Source organism: Adiantum capillus-veneris, chromosome 2 (assembly GCF_014529385.1).
Source record: "Adiantum capillus-veneris isolate H3 chromosome 2, ASM1452938v2, whole genome shotgun sequence".
In the NCBI taxonomy this organism is placed as follows: domain Eukaryota; kingdom Viridiplantae; phylum Streptophyta; class Polypodiopsida; order Polypodiales; family Pteridaceae; genus Adiantum; species Adiantum capillus-veneris.
In genome coordinates, this window is record NC_140932.1 from 126,503,129 (window position 1) to 126,522,548 (window position 19,420).

The 19,420-nt window shown below is 43.7% G+C and overlaps 1 protein-coding gene across 1 annotated transcript in view; it reads left to right on the plus strand.

The window, feature by feature from the left end:
- Positions 1-19,420, plus strand: part of ATSTE24 (Peptidase family M48 family protein) — a 104,015-nt gene that overhangs the window by 36,768 nt on the left and 47,827 nt on the right. Inside the window, exons 2-8 of the mRNA XM_086489634.1 lie at positions 3,538-3,685; positions 3,758-3,842; positions 3,948-4,043; positions 4,128-4,193; positions 4,302-4,400; positions 4,531-4,644; positions 4,730-4,840. Of these exons, the coding sequence (XP_086345760.1) occupies positions 3,538-3,685; positions 3,758-3,842; positions 3,948-4,043; positions 4,128-4,193; positions 4,302-4,400; positions 4,531-4,644; positions 4,730-4,840 (719 nt within the window). The remainder of the gene's footprint in view (positions 1-3,537; positions 3,686-3,757; positions 3,843-3,947; positions 4,044-4,127; positions 4,194-4,301; positions 4,401-4,530; positions 4,645-4,729; positions 4,841-19,420) is intronic.

Below are 19,420 nucleotides of genomic sequence, written 5' to 3' on the forward strand. Positions count from 1 at the left end.
TTTCCGGTGAGTGATTTTCCTTCACGCACGATGGCTTCTCCTCATAATGGAGGCCTTACAAATGTGCGCTTTTACCATAGAAAATTACAAGGGTAAATCAGGCTCCATACTTAACAAAAGCCTCTTAAATTTCAGTCATTTAACTGGCGCAGTCTTGTTTAAAAGAAGCGTGGACCACCAAGTACGAGCATTCCCCTTAAAGTAAGAGGCAGCTCTCCGAATCTTGGAGTGTTCTGAATAGCGTCCTCTCGCGAAAGCGATGTCAAACTGCTGTATAAAAGACAAAGCCTTCGAATTATCTGAGTATCCTGAAAAAGTATCAAACTTGATCGAGTGGCCACCTTCCTTAAACTCTCGGACTTTCTTGCTTTTATCTTCGAGAAAGTCATACTGGTTGACTTAGTAAAAATTCTTCTTGTTCGCATAAAACTTTCCGTCATCGGAATCTGAGCTGTCTGTAGACGAGTCCTCGGTAGAACTGTCAGTCTCTGGGCGAGATGTAGCCTTCTTTGCCTTTTTCTTGCCCTTTCCGAAGCTTTGTGTCTTGCTTCGCTTTTTGCTTTTTCTGTCTTCTTCGCTCTAATCCGAGGAGCTAGAAGAACTGTCAGAAGAAGAAGAAGAAGAACTGGGTACTCCTTCAAATCGAACACGCTTCTTCCGTTTCTTTGCCTTGTCAAATGTCAACCGACGACCCAAATATCCCGAGAAGTCAGTGCCTTTCTTCTACTTTTTGCCGTGCTTTTTGCCTTTCTTTTGTACGTCGAAAAGCTGAGCAATCCGTGCATCAACCACGGTCTCTAGTTCTTTCTCCGTATATTTCTTGGAGGCAGAAGGTTTCTTGAGAGCGGGTTTCGGGAGTGGTTGTGGTTCTCTGCCACTCCATTTGTACCTTCCAAGGAGGCATATATTTTACCATCTTTGAGTCCTTGGCAAAATTGAGCATCATCTTTGTTGCATCGCCAATCAATTGACGACGCTCCATCTCTCTTTGCTCCGCCTGAGTAGGCCGAGGCGGGCCATACTCTCTGTCTGAATCTTCGTTGTGATCCCAGCCCGCATCTCCAGATGCAGAGGGAGTCGACTGATCATTGCCTGAAGCCATAGGTGCCGCGGAAAAAAAATTCGGGGATCGGATTTCCCGTAGAAGAGAAATCGGCCGTGCTCTGATACTACTGTAACAGACTTGGACACTCCAAGTCAAGAATCAACCGCGACAGCACCAAATAACCACTTCAAAACAATTCACAGATCACAATAGATTTGCACTGGCCCGACGGAGTTCCGTGCCTAGAGATATTGGCCCCAAAGACTGGCGCCCCTTTCGGTATTTCTTTTTGTATTAATCAATCATCAAAGTACAAGAGAGCAGTTAGGGTTTCACTCTCAGACTCTTCGTCCAGATGCTCTCAGAAGTGAGACTCTCACCACTTATTTAAAGGTTACAAGGGATGCCCAAAAGCAGAGCCCCAAAAGCTTTTAAAATCAAAAGCAGTAGTCCTCTCTCTCTCTTTAGAGAGTCTTTTCTTTTTTTTATATGAAAAAAAGCAAAATTCGCGTCGCTCATCATTTCAAAAAAAAATAAAAAAAATTTTTCGATTTTTTTCTAGCCTCCGCGATTTCGGGATATTAGGGTTTCTGGTAGAAATTAGGGTTTGCAGGAATTTTAGGGTTTCTGCTGTCCGCCACGTCATCACTTTGTGACACTCCGTCGGAATCTCCGGGTCGGCTAGGGTTAGCCCTAACTTGTCGGGTTTTTAGTGGCTTAACATGTCAGTAGTTTGTGATAGCTTGCAAATATCGAATGGCCTTCAGAGAATGTAGTTGTGGAGCGAAAGAATAGGATAGTGGTAGAAATGGCACAGACCATGCTTGAGCATAGAGACTTGCCAAAGTCTTTATGGATGGAGGCAGTTGCGGCGACAATAATAAAGAAGCTTTTTGGGGCTCTGCAACCCTTGTTTTGTTTATAAGAGCCCCTGGGGCCTCACTCTGCAGAGCATTTGGATGTAGAGTCTGAGAGCAGAGGACCCTCCAGAGTTTACTGTTGCGGCGAGCAATAATAAAGAAATACCAAAAGGGGCGCTAGTCTTTGGGGCCAGTGCATCTGGGCGCGGAACTCCGTCGTCTCGTGTCGACTCTCTCTCTCTCTCTCTCTCTCTCTCTTTCATTCATTGATTTTGCAGATTTTGTTCGTGTGTTGCTATTGATTTCTTGCTTGGAGTGTCCAAGTCCTTTAACAGGCTCTGACAGTTGCTACGTACAACTGTCATGTCATCATCTTTTATGCATAAGATTGTGTGTGTGTGTGGGCCTTGCTTGATTATTTTAATGCCCTTAGTCCCTTGAGCCCCATTGGACGGGGTCTTATAAGTTGGTGGGAACTCGTCTTTAAAATTAAGCCACTCGGCAAGACTTTGCAAGTTGGTAGAACTTCTTTTGTTGCTTCTACTGTTCCTTCTCTTAGGGTTTTGGGCCCCTCGGCCGGAATCTGCAGGTCGGCTAGGGTTAGGCTCGGAGAGCCCTAACTTGTTGGGTCTTTAGTGGCTTAACATGTCAGTAGTTTGTGATAGCTTGCAAATACCGAATGGCCTTCACAGAATGTAGTTGTGGAGCGAAAGAATAGGATAGTGGTAGAAATGGCCCAGACCATGCTTGAGCATAGAGACTTGCCAAAGTCTTTATGGATGGAGGCAGTTGCGGCGACAATTCATACCATAAACCGATCTCCAACCTCTTCAGTTCCAGGCAGACCCCGTTCGAAGCTTATTTTGGTAAGAAGCCCTACGTCTCTCATTTTTGGATCTTTGGGAGCGATGCACATGTCCATGTGCCGAAGGAGCAGAGGGGGAAGTTTGACCCTAAGTCCAGGAGAATGTTTTTTGTCAGCTACAACTCTGTTTTCGAGGGATATCGGCTTTATGATCGAGAGAAAAAAGGATGTTGTACTCAGTCGTGATTGCAGCCCAAAGTACCTTATAGTTTCAGTGAATTTGGAAGCATTTAAGATAGTTCAAACTCTGGACGCTGTGCTTTTTTTTTTCTTTTCATAATCTACCAATCTATGTTACCTGTGATTTTGTGAGTGAAGAACAAGGTATCTTGTATGGAAAGATTTTGTTTACATATGGACTAACTTCTGTGATAATACTCTAGGATTTCTTATACATCAAAGTGATGCAGTACGATCATTTAGAATGGTGCAGTGCAGTCTGTGATTTTAGAATGGATAGATTTTTTTTACATATGGACTAACTTCTTAGAATGCTCTAGGATTTCCTATACATCCAAAATGATTGTACAATCATTTAATGCAACCAATTTTGTGATTCTAGCCTTGGAATTATCTAATCCATCTATAATTTGTTGATCGGAAAGTCTGAAAAATCAAATGAGTGAGAAGTTAGTAGTTGTGAACAGCAATAGGGCGATTCACAACTTGTCTACCTTTGGATTTTTGGTCCTTTTGATCTTTAGTTTCATGGTATGAGATCAGCTTGGGTGCTTTATGATGGTCTCACGGATTGCAAATGTTGTCAGGATTCATGATATTCATGTACTTGTTTGAGACATTTTTGGACGTGCGACAACATTCTGCGCTCAAACTTCCAAGACTTCCTCAGCCATTGGTTGGAGTTGTGAGCCAAGAAAAATTTGAAAAAGCCCGTGCGTATAGTCTGGATAAAAGGTAGGAGCGCTTTAGTTTCTGCAAACTTTAGAGGATGATTATGAAGCATAATGACACTTCTTTATGTGGCAGCCATTTCCATTTTCTCCATGCGCTAGTGACTATAATTGAAGATACAACTATTATATTGGTTGGAGCATTGCCATGGCTTTGGGAGGTACTTCAAGTTTCATTCTGCTGGTTTGAGTGATATCCTCTGTTTTTTGCAAACACAATTGGATGGGTGAGACAGGCACATAACTGTATGCATTTCAATTTTCAGAAAACAGGTGGAGTAGTTGAGAAACTGGGACTGGATCCAAATAATGAAATCTATCGAACACTTGCCTTTTTAGCTCTTACAACCATCTGGTCACAGGTGGAAATTGTTCAAGTTTCTGGTTAAACAAATATCTGTGGGCTTTGACTGAGGTGAACAGCTCCTTCCATGTTCTGTTGACAGGTTACAGAGCTTCCGTTTTCTCTATATTCGACTTTTGTCATTGAGGCACGCCATGGGTTCAATAAGGTAGGTTGATCCACCAGGCCAAGTATTGAAAGTTTTGCCCATCATTTACAACTATTTGCCTTTGTGACAAATCACTTTTCTAACATGTTTTGTTGCAAAATTTCACAGCAAACTTTATGGCTATTTATCAAAGACTTTTTTGTCAGTATGGGTCTTATGGTAGTGCTTGGACCCCCTGTTGTTGCAGCTTTGATAATCATTGTCCAGGTGAAGAACTGGATCCTCTCAATTGTGCCTATGCTCAAGTTCGATTTTCTTTCCAAGTTCAGTTTGATATGAAAATAAGATGTCTACGTCTTATTTGAATCTGTTCCTTACAATGATGGACTATGTTCAGAGAGCGGGACCTTATCTGGCAATCTATCTCTGGGGTTTTATATTGATGCTTTCATTGCTGCTTATGGCAATCTATCCAGTCCTAATAGCGCCACTGTTCAACAAGTTCACACCTGTAAGATTTGATGATTAATTTTTTTTCAAAGAATATTCTGTGGGTATAAACCTAAAGCTGTGCTTACCGTTCGGCTGTGGCACAGTTACCCAGTGGTCCATTGCGCGAGAAGATTGAAAAGTTAGCTGCCTCGCTCAAGTTCCCATTGAAGAAGCTTTTTGTCATTGATGGATCAACAAGGTCTAGCCACAGCAATGTGAGTATTATAAGAGTTATGCGTTCTTATGAGTTTTTGCTTCTTTCGCAGCATTCATATTAAGTTCTAGTATTTAAATTGGTTTTTATCTCCCTTTACATAGCAACTTTGGACTTGAAATTGTATATATGCTAACTTTGTTATACAAGTCAAAAAGTGGGCTTTTAATTTGAATTCACAGAGCTTTTTACCCAAAGCTGTTGGGTGAGCAAGTTGTTTTGATTCTCAACTGATCAGGAGTCTTAATGCTCACAGAGCTTTTTACCCAAAGCTGTAGGGTGAGCAAGTTGTTTTGATTCTCAATTGATCAGGAGTCGTAATGCACTTCAAGTTGCCACGAATCTCTTCCTGATTTGAATTCACAGAGCGTTTTACCCAAAGCTGTAGGGTGAGCAAGTTGTTTTGATTCTCAATTGATTAGGAGTATTAATGCTCACAACTATTGCACTTCAAGTTGCCACGAATCTCTTCATGATTAAAAGGAGAGATTGGGTCACTACCTTTGATACCAGTCTCAATGTTCACTCTTCTTGCACTTCAAATTGCCATGAAGCTCTTCATGACGAAAAGGAGAGAAAATGGTCACGAAACGAGCTTGTTTGTTGAAGTAATTTACTATGATTCTATCACTTATCGTATTATTTGCTGAGTCAAAGTGACTGGCATTATTTGTCCTAAGGTTTTTTGTTGGTTAGAATGCTGTAGTGCTTTCTGACATTTCACTTTGCTTTTTAACAAGAAACATAGTATCTTACGATTTTCTTCATGCTATTGAATAATAATAAGTAATTAAGGAGGTGTTCCCACGTTTTAACATGGTTTCTGTCTTAGAAATGTAAGTTGCGAGGTAATTTTGATGCTGGAAAAGCTTACTGGAACAAATTGAAATTCCTAGTGGGTTGTGAATTATGGAGTGCTTCTAGCATTTTCCAAAGCTTGTGATGAATACATTGCTCATTTAGTAGCTCTATAACCGGCAAGTCACTGACAAGGCGGTGAAATAGACAAACAAACACACCACGAATTGAATTGAAACAGCAAGTACAGGAACTGAAAGGGGATTGAAAAACTGGAGACGAGACATAGAGGGAGGGAGTTCTCCACTCAAATGGAGCGGCCACTAATGCAGGCGCCCCTTGCGGTACTCTATTAATTGATCTTGAACAGATACATTTGCCAGAGAGAGCCAACTATGCAACCAATGAGTTGTCTTGGAGTGGAATTCCGCCACTACGTGTGTCTCGTGTGGATTCTCTCTCTCTCTCTCTCTCTCTCTCTCTCTCTCTCTCTCTCTCTCTCAGTTTAATTGTTTTGAAGTGGTAAATGTCTGTTCCAATCTGTTCTTGTCAGTTGGCACGTGGGGCACTACGTGCCAATGGAAAAGAACAGATTGAACGGACTCTAGACGCTTCAAAACGACTGAATGGAAAGAGAAACACGGCACACGAGACATGGAGTGACGGAGTTCTATGTCAAGAGAGCACTGGCCCCAAACCTTGGTGCCCCTTTCGGTGTTTCTTTATATTGCTTCAACATGTTACAACTCTGGCTGCACTCCTCTGCACCTTCCACACTGTAGGATGCTAGAGAGTGAGCCTTCATCTCATATTTAAGGGTCCTTGGCCCTCAAAAGTAGTTTACATAAAAAGCTAATAGTCTAAAAGCATCTGGTCTTCCAAAAGCTGGCATTAATGGGATGTCCATACAATGTGCTACGTCATCACGTGTGAGAGCAATTTGCGGAAGTCCGTACAGCCTGCCAACCATGTCAGCAATGTAAAATGCGGGCATCCGTACAACTGCCACATCATCAGTTTTTTTACGCAAGTCTTGAGTATGTGTGGGTGTTGGCTTTACTTTATTAACTTGGGCCCCATCAGACGCGGTCCCATAGGTTGGTGGGGATCAGTATTTTAATCCTAACCCCTTCTTTAATACTTAGCCACTCGGCGAGGAACTATAAGTTGGTGAGAATGTCACAAATTGGTGACGTGGCCTGCCCACTAGACACACACACACACACGTTGGAATTGCTGACGTGGCTGCAGCCTGCGGAAAAAAACTGACGTGGCTCTGCTGTGTACGGATAGCCCGCAAAATGCGGCGCAAAACGCGGGATTCCGTACGGCTGGTGGCAGTGCTTTTGCGTGGAGCTTTTACGGCAGCCTTACCTGCTTTTTTGGCTACGCAAGAGATAGAGAGAGACCTTTGCTTTATTTTACGTAAGCTGGAGAGAGAGAAAGAGCTTTAAATTTTAAAGATGCTTTGAAAATTGTAAGCCTATTTTTGGGGCAGCTTTTTATGGGAAGCTTTTGGGGCTCTGCTTTTGGCATCCCTTGTACTCTTTAAATAAGCAGGTAGGGCCTCATAACTCAGAGCATCTGGACGCACAATCTGAGTGTGAGCGCCTGCCCGCACTCTTGTACTTTGAGCACAGATTAATACAAAAAGAAATACCGAAAGTTGCGCCAGTCTTTGGGCCCAATATCTCTAGGCACGAAACTCCACCGGGCCAGTGTCGAATCAATTGTAAACTGTGAACTGTTTTGAAGTGGTTATTTTGTGCCGTCGCGGTAGATTCTCGACGTGGAGTGTCCAAGTCTGTTACAGTGGTATCAGAGCACGACCGATTTCTCTTCTACGAAAAATCCGATCCCTAATTTTTTTTCCGCGGCACCTATGGCTTCAGGCAAAGATCAGTCGACTCCCTTTGCACCCGGAGATACAACAAGGGATCACAAGGAAGATTTAGGCAAGGAGTATGGCCCATCTCAGCCTACTCAGGCAGAGCGTCGAGAAATGGAGCGTCAACGATTGATCGGCGATGCAACAAAGATGATGCTCAATTTTGCGAAGGATCCAAAATTTGCAAAAATATGAACGAAACTTCTTTTGAGGAGGTGCACACACAGTGGTGGCAGAAGACCACAAAACCACCCCGAAAACCCGCTCTCAAGAAACCTCCTACCCCCAAGAAGTATACAGAGAAGGAATTAGAAGAGGTGGTTGATGCACGAATTGTTCAGCTTTTTGACGCACAGAGAGCTGTCTCTTATTTTAAGGGGAATGCTCGAACTTGGTGGTCCACGCTTCTATTAAACAAGACTGCGCCAGTTAAATCGCTGAAATTCAAGAGGCTTTTTATTTCTTCTTGGCTGACTTGAGAGTATAAACGTGATATACGAACTGCTTGGAACCATCTTTGAATGACCAAGAAGGATACAGTGGACGCTTATTGCGAGAGATTCTGGAGCTCTTTTCTACCCGCCTCTTCATTTAAGAAGATCTCGTTTTCAAGGAATAGATTGAGCGGTTTACCTTGGGTCTATCTACAGAGATCCGAGATCACTGCTTGGAACAAAAGTCAGCTTCCGTTAAGGAGTTGATGAGTCATGCGAAACGGGGTTTTGCCATTCACTTTGGCAGTTTGACCTACCCCACCGATGAGATCATGGCACAAAGAGCCGAACAGTCTTCGACAAATGAAAGTAGAAAGAGGAAGAGCAACCCACAAAAGAAAGATGCACGACCCAAACTCACTCCACGGGAGAGCTCTCGCTACATCAGGAAGGGAAATGCTTTGGATGCGGGGAAACTGGACATATCTCCGCGAAGTGCCCTAAAAAGGCACAGAAGAACAGAACGACAAGGACGACGAGAGGCCTGAGAGTTCGAGAGCAGCTGAGGTACGTGGAAGAAAAGGCAAGATGAAAACAGGACTGGTTCGAGATTGCGTGGATACCGATCCCAGCACGTTGGACGAGAGTACAGAACTTTGCCGAGCTTGGGGCAGAGTGAAAGACCAAGAAGCCCTGATCTTCTTTGATGGAGGAGCCAAGGCCAACTTCATTTCACCAGAATTGGGGGCGCGGCTTGAGATCACTTGAAACCGGCCCGTTGGGCGGTAGGTGTTGGCTTTCACCCGAAATTCTTTACTTTAGACACACACACAGAGCACTTTGCAAAGAGAACCTGCGACGGGAATTAACACTTGAATACACACACGGCTCGGAGCTAGAATGCCCCGAGCAGACACCGACAACCTGTAGGCCCCAAAATTGGCGCCCCTTTCGGTATTTCTTTATTCTTTAGGAGGGTAAATTACAAGGTAAGGTCCTGGGAATCCTTCACGTGTATCCACCTAGATACCATTTGATTTGGCCAAATTTCGGCAGCATAACAGCCCCAAAACTTGCGCGAAACCAATTCCCCTGCTGGAACTCGCTTGCACTGTCGTATACCCTCTGATTCTTGTCCAAAAACAGTAAATTCAGCACGCTGTATTTACTGGTTTTTGCCTTGTTTTCAGCCCCAAACAGTCCCCTAACTGTCCTTTGCCAGTGGGGCACGATTCCCAATGATATTGGCGTCCGTATGGCTGAAAAACAGTAAATATACAGCGCATACACAGCGCTGATTTTGCACCTGTATGGTGAGGTTATGACCCTCACCAGTGCCTGCTTTGGAGCAGCAGCTAGCTACCCCTGTTCCTGCTCAAGGAGGCTCTTGCCTCAACACAAAAGCATGAACCCACACAACTGTACATCAGTCAAATGAGTAGCCCTCTTGTGGGGCATCACATAACTGCACGTAGGGGAGAGAGAGAGCAGTGTGTAGTGTGCAGGGCATCACTCCTAGCACCACACTGTACATGAGAGGGAAAGGAAGCACTCCATAGCTCTTAACCTGTGACCTGTAATGCATCTATGAACAAATAGATGCAAAAAGGGGAAGATTTCCATGGCTGCCAAAACCTGCGTATCGCTGAAAACGCAGCGAAACAGCCCTGTAAACACGCATCTGATGCCTTCCAATGCTGAAAATGAGCTCCTTGGACCTAGGCAAAGTCATGGGAAGCTCAAAAATGGAGAGAAATGGCTGAAAATCAGCGTTAACAGCCTCCAAAACTGCTCCTGAAAGTCAGTTACGAGTTCTCTTCTCCCAAACTTGGTAAATTGACCAAAAAGTGCCACTTGGCACTCATGCATGCAATTTTCCCACATTGGGTTTCCTGCTTAAAAATCTCTCAACTGGTGCATCAGTTGACTTTGCAACAGAGTACTAAAATGTTCCCTTGGTCATACCGAAGGTAATGACGCGAACACATTTCACGGCCCAAAATAGCAGTTCCCTAATTTTTAGGAGATGCTTCCGTCGGGCTCCCGCTGGTCTTCTGACCATCTATCCTCATTGGGACCGCATCCAAAAGTGCAATGTTGCCCAACTGTCGGATACTTTCTGTTGGTTATCCCACCTTGACTTTATGCCTTTATTGAGTTCACTTCCTAGTATCCACCAACTTGCTAAGTGCGACGGGGGGGACCTGTATGATCTTGCTCTGAGCCTAGACATCCTCTTACTGTACGAATTCCAGTGCCTACCAACTTCCCGTCTGCGGGTGAAACTACTGTTCACATTGGCCATACAATGTCCGACCATTTGCAACTTCAAAAAGAGGGTCTCAAAAATAAAACAAAAATCATTGGAAAGAAACCAACAACTAAGGTTAGCAATTGCCACGTCCTCGTGACATCACTCCCGATCGGCTGGGACCACTTGCGGAGGCAATTCTAGCGGCACCCGGCAGGGACACAGCCATTACACCTATCATTGGCAAACTTCGGTTGCATTGTCAGGGGTATTTGGGGCATGAGGACTTTTACATAATGGCTTTGGAAGGTTGTGATGTCCTCTTGGGAATTCCTTGGTACCACAACAACAACGTCGTGGTCAACTATCGGGCGAGGAAAGCAACATTGACCACAGAGAAGGGCAAAACCATTGTACTCGATATAAAACTGAAGGGCGAGTATGTCCCTATTGTATCGGCTTCAGCCATTTCTAAATTAATGAAATCCAATCTATTTGTTTACTCAATCTTTTTGAAAGAGTTGAGTGATGAGGATAGGACAAATATGTCTGAACTTGATAAAGAACGCCAAGATTTTCTCCACTCTCTTGCCGATTGCTTCTCAGAGGGCCTGCCAGGCGAGTTACCACCCGCTCGTCCTGAAGATCATACCATTTGATCTGATACATGGAAGCACACCACCGAACCGGCCACCTCACCGTGTGAGCCGAGCCCAGAACGAAGAGATTATGAACCAAGTGAAAGACGTCTTGGAAAAGGGTCTTGTCTAGCCTAGGACTTCACCGTATTGCTCTCCAGTGTTGTTGGTTTTGAAGAAAGACGGATCTTGGAGAATGTGCATCGATTATAGAGCTCTCAACAAAATCACCATCAAGAACAAATTTCCGATTCCTAGGATCGATGATATACTCGACAGATTACAGGGATCCTCGTGTATTAGCAGGATTGATTTGAAGAGTGGATATAATCAAATTCGAATCACGCTGGGAGACGTCTACAAGACAGCCTTTCGGACAACTTTTGGGTTATTTGAGTTTTTGGTGATGCCTTTTGGCTTAACCAATGCTCCTGCGACATTTAACCGGATGATGGACAGGATTTTTCGAGAGTATAGGCTATTTGTTGGCACTTTCTTTGATGATATCATTGTTTTCTCCAAGAATGAGGCAGAACATAGAGATCATCTGCTTCAGGTCTTTGAAGCATTACGAGATCACAAGTTAGTGATTAATGGGACGAAAAGTGAATTTTTCCTACTAGAGATACACTTTTTGGGACACATTGTGTCAGCAGCAGGAGTGCAAATGGATCCGGCCAAGATAGAGACTATCCGTGATTGGCCCGATTTGAAGAATGTCCATGAAGTTAGAAGCTTCTTGGGATTGTGTTCGTATTATAGGCGGTTCATTCGAAAGTTTGTAGAGGTTGCTTCCTCTTTGCATATCTTGACACAGAAAGGAGTCCCTTTCTCATGGGGAACCACAGAGGTGACTGCCTTTCAGACTTTGAAAGAGAAACTGACTACGGGACCAGTTTTGACTTTGCCGGACTTGCAGAAGTCATTTGAAGTATATTGTGATACTTGTGGTCGTAGTCTGGGTGCGGTCTTAATGCAAGAAGGCCATGTCATTGCTTACGAGAGCCGATTGTTCTCAAGGCCGGAATTGACAGCATAGATTTATGAGAGAGCTTTTGGCAGTTATCCATGCTCTTACTCAGTGGCGACACTACCTACTCGGAGCGGATTTTACTGTCTTTACAGACCATCAGAGTTTACGCTACTTCTTGTCACAGAAGCAGCTATCGGAAAAGCAGATGCGATGGGCGAACATCTTGTCACAATGTCACTTCTGGATTGTCCATGTGCAGGACAAAAGAATTTGGTGGTAGATGCTTTGTCTCGGAAGCCGTTGGTTCTGGCTATTTCTGTGATACATCATAGGAGCTTTCAGGATATGGTTGACCAGTATGCCACATATCTGGATTTTGCAGACGTTTTCACACGGATACGGGATGGGGAGACAGTAGTGGGATATTCCATTCGGGATGGCTACTTGATGAGGAAAACCATGTTGTGCGTTACACAACCGTTGAGGGAAAAGGTTATGACTGAATGCCACTTTTCGCCTTTTACGGGTCACCGCGGCATTGCTACCACCATGAAAGCGGTATAGAGATACTTGTTTTGGCCGAGACTCAAGAAGGGTGTGGACGAGTTTGTGCGTAGGTGCTTGGTATGCTAGAAGGTCAAGTTTGACAGGCATAAAGCACAGGGATTGTTATAGCCTTTGCCGATCCCCACCCGTCCCTGGGAAAGTATTGCAATGGATTTCAGTTTTGATCTCCCGAGAACACAGAGTGGTCACGATGGTATTTGGATTATTATTGACAGATTTAGCAAGCAGGCTCATTTCATTCCAATGAAGAAAACAATCAAGCTGGATCATTTAGCGAGACTGTTTGTGGCCTAGAATTTCAGATTACAATGCCTGAGACGATTGTCTCTGACAGGGACCCCAGATTTACGAGTTTGTTTTGGAAGGCAATTTGGGAGAACATTGGCACGCGGTTGCAGTTCTCGTCCTCTTTCCACCCGCAGGTTGACGGGCAATCTGAGATTGTCAATTTAGTGGTTTTAGATTTATTGAAGTCTTATATCTCCGATCAGAAGACTCCATGGGAAAAGTATCTACCTTTGGTGGAATTTTCCTACAACAACACGATACACTCTTCGACGGGGAAGGCGCCATTTGAGATTATTGAAGGTGCTGTGAAGGTTCCACCCTTCTTCAGCACGAAAGATAAGATTTTTGAAGCTGAGGAGTATACGCGCGACTTAGACACGGCTTTTGCCAAGGTCCGCGAGGCTTTGCAGAAATCTCAAGAAAGACAGAAAAAGGCTGATGAGCAACCCGAAGTGGAGGAAAACGAGGAGATCCTTGTTCTTGAACAGATTTTGGCACATAAGAACACAAAGAATAAGGGCAAAGTAAGAAGGCGGTTCTGGGTTAAATTCAAGAACTATCCTGCATTGGATGCGAAGTGGATGGAGGAGGACCTAGCAAATACTCCTCAGATCGTGAACCTTTACCTTGAAGCTTTTGGTTTAGCATAGTCTATTCCAAATGGAACCCAGAATTTAGCTTGGCCACAGATCTGGTGCAGTGGGTTGCACAAGAGGGGAGTTACTCCGCTCCTTTGTCAACAAATGCCTCGAATTTTTAGAATACTAGAGTCACTGATGTCTCTTTGAGCTTCAGGGATACTGAGAGCGGATAGTATTCTGCTGTATGACTTTATGAAATGGAATTCCTGAATATGAAATTAATTTGTTCTTGACTTGTTTTTAAGTGCAGGAACTGATAGACGAAATGAGTGCAACATTTTGGTATGAATGATCTCGAATAGACATGGTTGCAATAGGGGTTAGTCAATCGGGCATATATGAGGTCCTGAGTGGATCTAGATGCGATTTCTAACTGCATTGCCGATAAATCACGGTCTAAGATCCGAATGAATGTTGAATGTGATTGGTCATGTGATGTCCTGTGTTGTCGAGTGATGTCCTGTGATGTGACTGTCGATTGGTACATGTGCTAGATGCGTGTTCCTAGTGCGATGGTACTAATAGTCAATGTCTGCTAAGGCAGTTTATGGCTTCTTTTTGTTTTGCAGGCGTAATCGAGGGCGATTACAATGCTTTCAAGACGGGGGTATGTCACAAATTGGTGACGTGGCCTGCCCACTAGACACACACACACTCTTGAATTGCTGACGTGGCTACAGCCTATGGAAAAAAACTGACGTGGCCCTGCTATGTACGGATTGCCCACAAAATGCGGCACATAACGTGGGATTCCGTACGGCTGGTGGCAGTGCTTTTGCGTGGAGCTTTTACGGCAGCCTTACTTGCTTTTTGGCTACGCAAGAGATAGAGAGAGACCTTTGCTTTATTTTACGTAAGCTGGAGAGAGAGAGAGAGAACTTTAAATTAAAGATGCTTTAAAATTGTAAGCCTATTTTTGGGGCAGCTTTTTATGAAAGCTTTTGGGGCTCTGCTTTTGGCATCCCTTGTACTCTTTAAATAAGCAGGCAAGGCCTCATAACTCAGAGCATCTGGACGTAGAGTCTGAGTGTGAGCGCCTGCCGGCACTCTTGTACTTTGAACACAGATTAATACAAAAAGAAATACCGAAAGGGGCGCCAGTCTTTGGGGCCAATATCTCTAGGCACGGAACTCCGTTGGGCCAGTGTCGAATCAATTGTGAAATGTGAACGTTTTTGAAGTGGTTATTTTGTGTTGTCGTGGTAGATTCTCGACTTGGAGTGTCCAAGTCTGTTACAGTGGCAAAGTTCCACCCCAATAGAGCACTGGCCCCAAATGTTGGCACCCCTTTCGGTATTTGTTTATTATTGCTGATTCGCAAAATACAACAGCCGGGGAGCACCTCCTCTGCAATCTGCGCGTTGAAGAGTGCCAGAGAGGGGCCCCAAGGCTCATATTTAAAGGTTCAAAGCCTAAAAGCATCAAATATGAAAAGCTAACCCCAAAAAAACACTTTCCTAAAATTTCGGGATTTTCTTAAAAATCCGCCGCGAACTGCGGAACGTCTGTACATGTGCCATGCCATCATATTTTACTTTGCAAAGTCTTCTCAGTGTGTTTTGCTTTATTTTTTATACCTTTATGTCACTTGGGCACCATCGGACGGGGTCCTGTAAGTTGGTGGGAACTCTTCCTTAAAAATAGGCCTCTCGTCAAGACTTCGTAAGTCTGTAAAACTTCTTCTTCTTCTTCTTCTGCTACTTCTTCTTAGGGTTTTGGCTCCTTGGCCGAGATATGAAGGTTGGCTCTGTTCTTCAGTGGCTTGACACGTCAGCAGTTTGTGACACTCGTCAAGATTTTTTATGAGAATCATGATCATCATAACGTATTTAGCAATCACATGCAGATCTCACCAATCTCCAAGGAATGTCGGTATTGACTAAATCTTGTTACTATCATATCCACAACACCTTTCAGGTGAACAAGACAAAAATGTTGCACTCATTTCGTCTTTCAAACATGCAGTCAAACATCACACACATGAGAGCACATATATCAAATTGATTTGAGGAATTCCCATTGCAAAGTACTTCTTTTCTTAAAGTCATACGATAGAATACTGCCAGCCCATCAATACCATGAAATATAAAAAAAAATAGTAACTCGAATCCATCTCGACAATCTGTGACAAAGGAGGAGAGTAGCTCCCCTCTTGTGCAGTCCGCATTGCACCAGATTCAACCCGCTCATCATCGGTAACTCTTGGAATAGTCGAAGCTAGACCAAAAGCCTCAAGGTAAAGCTGTAAAATGCGAGGAGCATCTGCTAGGTCCTCCTTCTCCATCCATTTCGCATCCAATGTTGGATAGTTCTTGAACTTGACTAAATACCGGCGTATTAGCTTACCTATCACTTTCCTTTCCTTGTGAGCTAGTGTCTGTTTTGGAACGAGAATCTCCTCTGTCTCTTCCACTTTAGGTTGCTCCTTAGGTTCCTTGTCCACTGACACCTCACCTTTGAAAGGTTTCAATAGACTCACATAAAATGCATTGTGAATCTTCCAAGTATCTAGTAACTTTAGTGTGAAGGATACATCATTTATCTTTTCCTGAATCTAGAAAGGGCCATAGTAGCTTATGCTCAACTTTGGAAAAGGTCGCTCCTTACCCTTTCGTTTCCATAGGCGTGCCTTCTCAAATAGTAGGACCCAATCATCTTCCTTCTACTGCAAGTGACGTTGATGCTTGTCTGCTACCTTCTTATGCCTTGCTTGAGACTTCTCAAGAGCCTCGTGCACCTTTGCAAAAGCAGTCTCCAGATCCTGAACATACCGATCTGCTTCAAAATCTTATCCTTGTTGCTTAGAATAGGTGGAACTTCTTAGCACCCTCGATGATCTCAAATGGCGCCTTCCCCGTAGACGTATGCACCATGTTGTTGTAGGCAAACTCCACCAAGGCCAGATACTTCTCCCACTATGTAATAAACTTGGACACCCCAAGTCTAGATTCTGTCGCGACACAACAGAGATTCACTTCAAAACAATTCATAGCTTTAAAATCAGAGTTCAATTCGAGTCGACACGGCCCGACGTAGTTCCGTGCCAAGAGAGATTGGCCCCAAAGACTAGTGCCCCTCTCGGTATTTCTTTTATATTAATCTTTGAGCAAAGTACAACTTCTCGCGGGTGCTCGCTCTCAGACTCTGCGTCCAGATGCTCTGAGAAGTGAGCCCCCTTGGGTCACTTATAAACATTACAAGGGATGCCAAAAGCAGAGCCCCAAAAGCATGAAACTCAAAAGCAATTGAGTCCCAAAAGCAATTGAGTCCCAAAAGCAGCTGTTTCCAAAATCTGCTACGTCAGCCTGTTCGTATAGTTCTGTCCACATCACCAAAGGCTGCCACGTCATTAGTTTGTGACACACTGAGCTTTCCAATTAGAGATCTACACTCCAACAAGTCTAGAACCACTGAATTCGCAATCTCCGATTGCCCATGTGTCTGCGGGTGGAAAGAGGACAAGAATTGTAACTGAGTACCAATATTCTTCCAAATTTCCCTCCGAAACAAACTAGTAAAAAGGGGATCTCTATCTGAAAGTATAGACTGAGGCATGCCATGTAGTTAAAATATTTGTGGGACAAACAATTTAGGTAAATAATCTGACTTAACCATCTTCTTGACCGGAATAAAATGAGCTTGCTTGATTGTGCCCACTTGGAGTCTTGGGAAGATGAAAAATAAAATCCATTGATATACTTTCCTAAGGTTTGCTATGTATAGGTAAAGGTTTCAAAAGACCTGGTGCCGAAAATGAATCTGATTTTTATGTGATTGTGTTTGAGTGCAGGTTTGAAAGACAAAATGATTGCAGCATTTCGGGCTTGAGAATCTATAGACATGATCGCAATAAGAATTAGCTAATCTGACATTAGTGAGGTCCGGGATGGATCTAGATGCGATTGCTAAATACATTGCCAAGAATCACGGTCTTAGATATGGCGTCAATTTCTATGTGATTGATATGATGTGAATGTGCACTGACTGAGTTGTCTTTGTGAAAGTGCTAGATTTGTGTTTGTCTAGTGCGTCGGTACTTAGAGTCAGTGTCTACTGAATTGGTTTATGGCCTCTGTCTGTTTTGCAGGCGTAATCAAGGGCGTTTACAACTCTTTCAAGAGGGGGGTATGTCACAAAATGATAATGTGGCAGTACTGCCCGGGACAGAGGAAAGCTGGTGTGGCAGTAGGCTGTACGGACAGGCTCTGGATTTGCGTTGATTGGCTGACGTGGCAAACAGTACGGATTTCCGTGTTATGCGCTGACAGCTGATGACGTGGCAGGCTGTACATGATTTTGTAATTTGCGCTGGCTGCTTTTTATGGCAGATTTTGGGACCAGATGCTTTTGGGACAATTTACTTTTGAGTTTACTGCTTTTGGGGCATCCCTTGTAAGTTCATAAAAGCCCTTGGGGCCTCACTCTGCAAGGCATCTGGACGCAGAGTCTGAGAGCAGAGGTCCCCTCGGGAGTTTTACTTTGCAATGATTAATGATAAAGAAATACTTAAAGGGGTGCCAGACTTTAGGGCCAATACCTCTGGGCACGGAACTCCGTCGGGCCGTCTCTCTCTCTCTCTCTCTCTCTCTCTCTCTCTTAAAATTTAGCGATTTTGAAGTTTCCGTTCGTGTGTTGCCATTGATTTCACACTTGGGAGTGCCCAAGCCTGTTACACTCTCTTTCAGTTCAATTGTTTCGAAGTGCTAAAAGTCCGTTCAAATCTGTTCTTTTCAGTTGGCACATGCTGCCCTCCCGTTACACCTTCTCTTCAAGTTTGGTCTAGGGTCATGCCACATCATCGAGTTGTGACCTCCCCGCCCCTCCCCTCGTTCCTCGAAAAAGAAAAAAGAAAAGAGGAAAATAATAAAAGGAAGAATAATTGCCTTTGCTTACACATGCAAAAAAGCAGCAATTCTGGGTTCAGTTGACACTCACTCCATAGAGACATACATTGGACCGTCGGTCACAAGACATCACAAAGTCAGATATACACTCGCACAAAAAACACATAACAAAGCACAATCACATTCACGTGGTAGTCCCCTTTTAGATCTCAGATACAAGCTGTGATTCCAATGAATTATTATTCAACCATTACATCCAGGCCTCACCAACCTCTAATAGATGTCGAGATGCACTAGATTCCTTCAATCATTAGTATCAACACTACAGGTGATAAAGACAAAATGCGGTAGCCGTTTGCCATGTCATCACTTTGTGAAAGAACAAAAGGTGCAATTAGAGCAAAGGATGCAGTGTAGAGAAAAAGTTACATGAAAGAATCATATAACATGTATAAAAAATGTGTAGGCCTTAAGCAGATCTTTTCGACAAATCTTCGGTTGCGTGATTTTGACAATTGCAGTTCAAATTATGATCATTTTTACCAAAGACTATCTATTACTCGAGGCTGCCTCGTGCAAAGAGAGTGGTTTGGATATAGCACATTCTTTCTTGTCTTCGCTTTTTGGCATTTAGCTTCTCCTATGATCTTGCCATCATCCATTAAGCTTAGTTGCTTTCATCTACTAGATCCACTCAGGACCTCATAGATGCCCGATTAACTAACCCCTATTGCAACCATGTCTATTCGAGATCATTCAGAACGAAATGCGACAGTCATTTCATCTATCAGTTCCTGCACTTAAAAACAAGTCGAGAACAAATCAGTTTCATATTTTTCCGGAATTCCATTTCATGAAGTCATACAGCAGAATACTGTCAGCTCTCAGTATCCCTGAAGCTCAAAGAGATATCAATGACTCTAGTATTCTAAAATCAAGGCATCTGTTGACAAAGGAGCGGAGAACTCCCCTCTTGTGCAAACCCACTGCACCAGATCTCCGGCCAAGCTGAATTATGGGTTCCATTTGGAGTAACTATGCTAAACGAAAAGCTTCAAAGTAAAGTTTCACAATCTGAGGAGTATCTGCTAGGTTCTCCTCCTCCATCCACTTCGCATCCAATGTAGGATAGTTCTTGAATTTAACCAAGAACCGCCTTCGTACTTTACCCTTAATCTTTCTGTCCTTATGTGCCAAAATCTGTTTAGGAACAAGGATCTCCTCGTTTTCTTCCACTTCGGGTTGCTCATGAGGCTCCC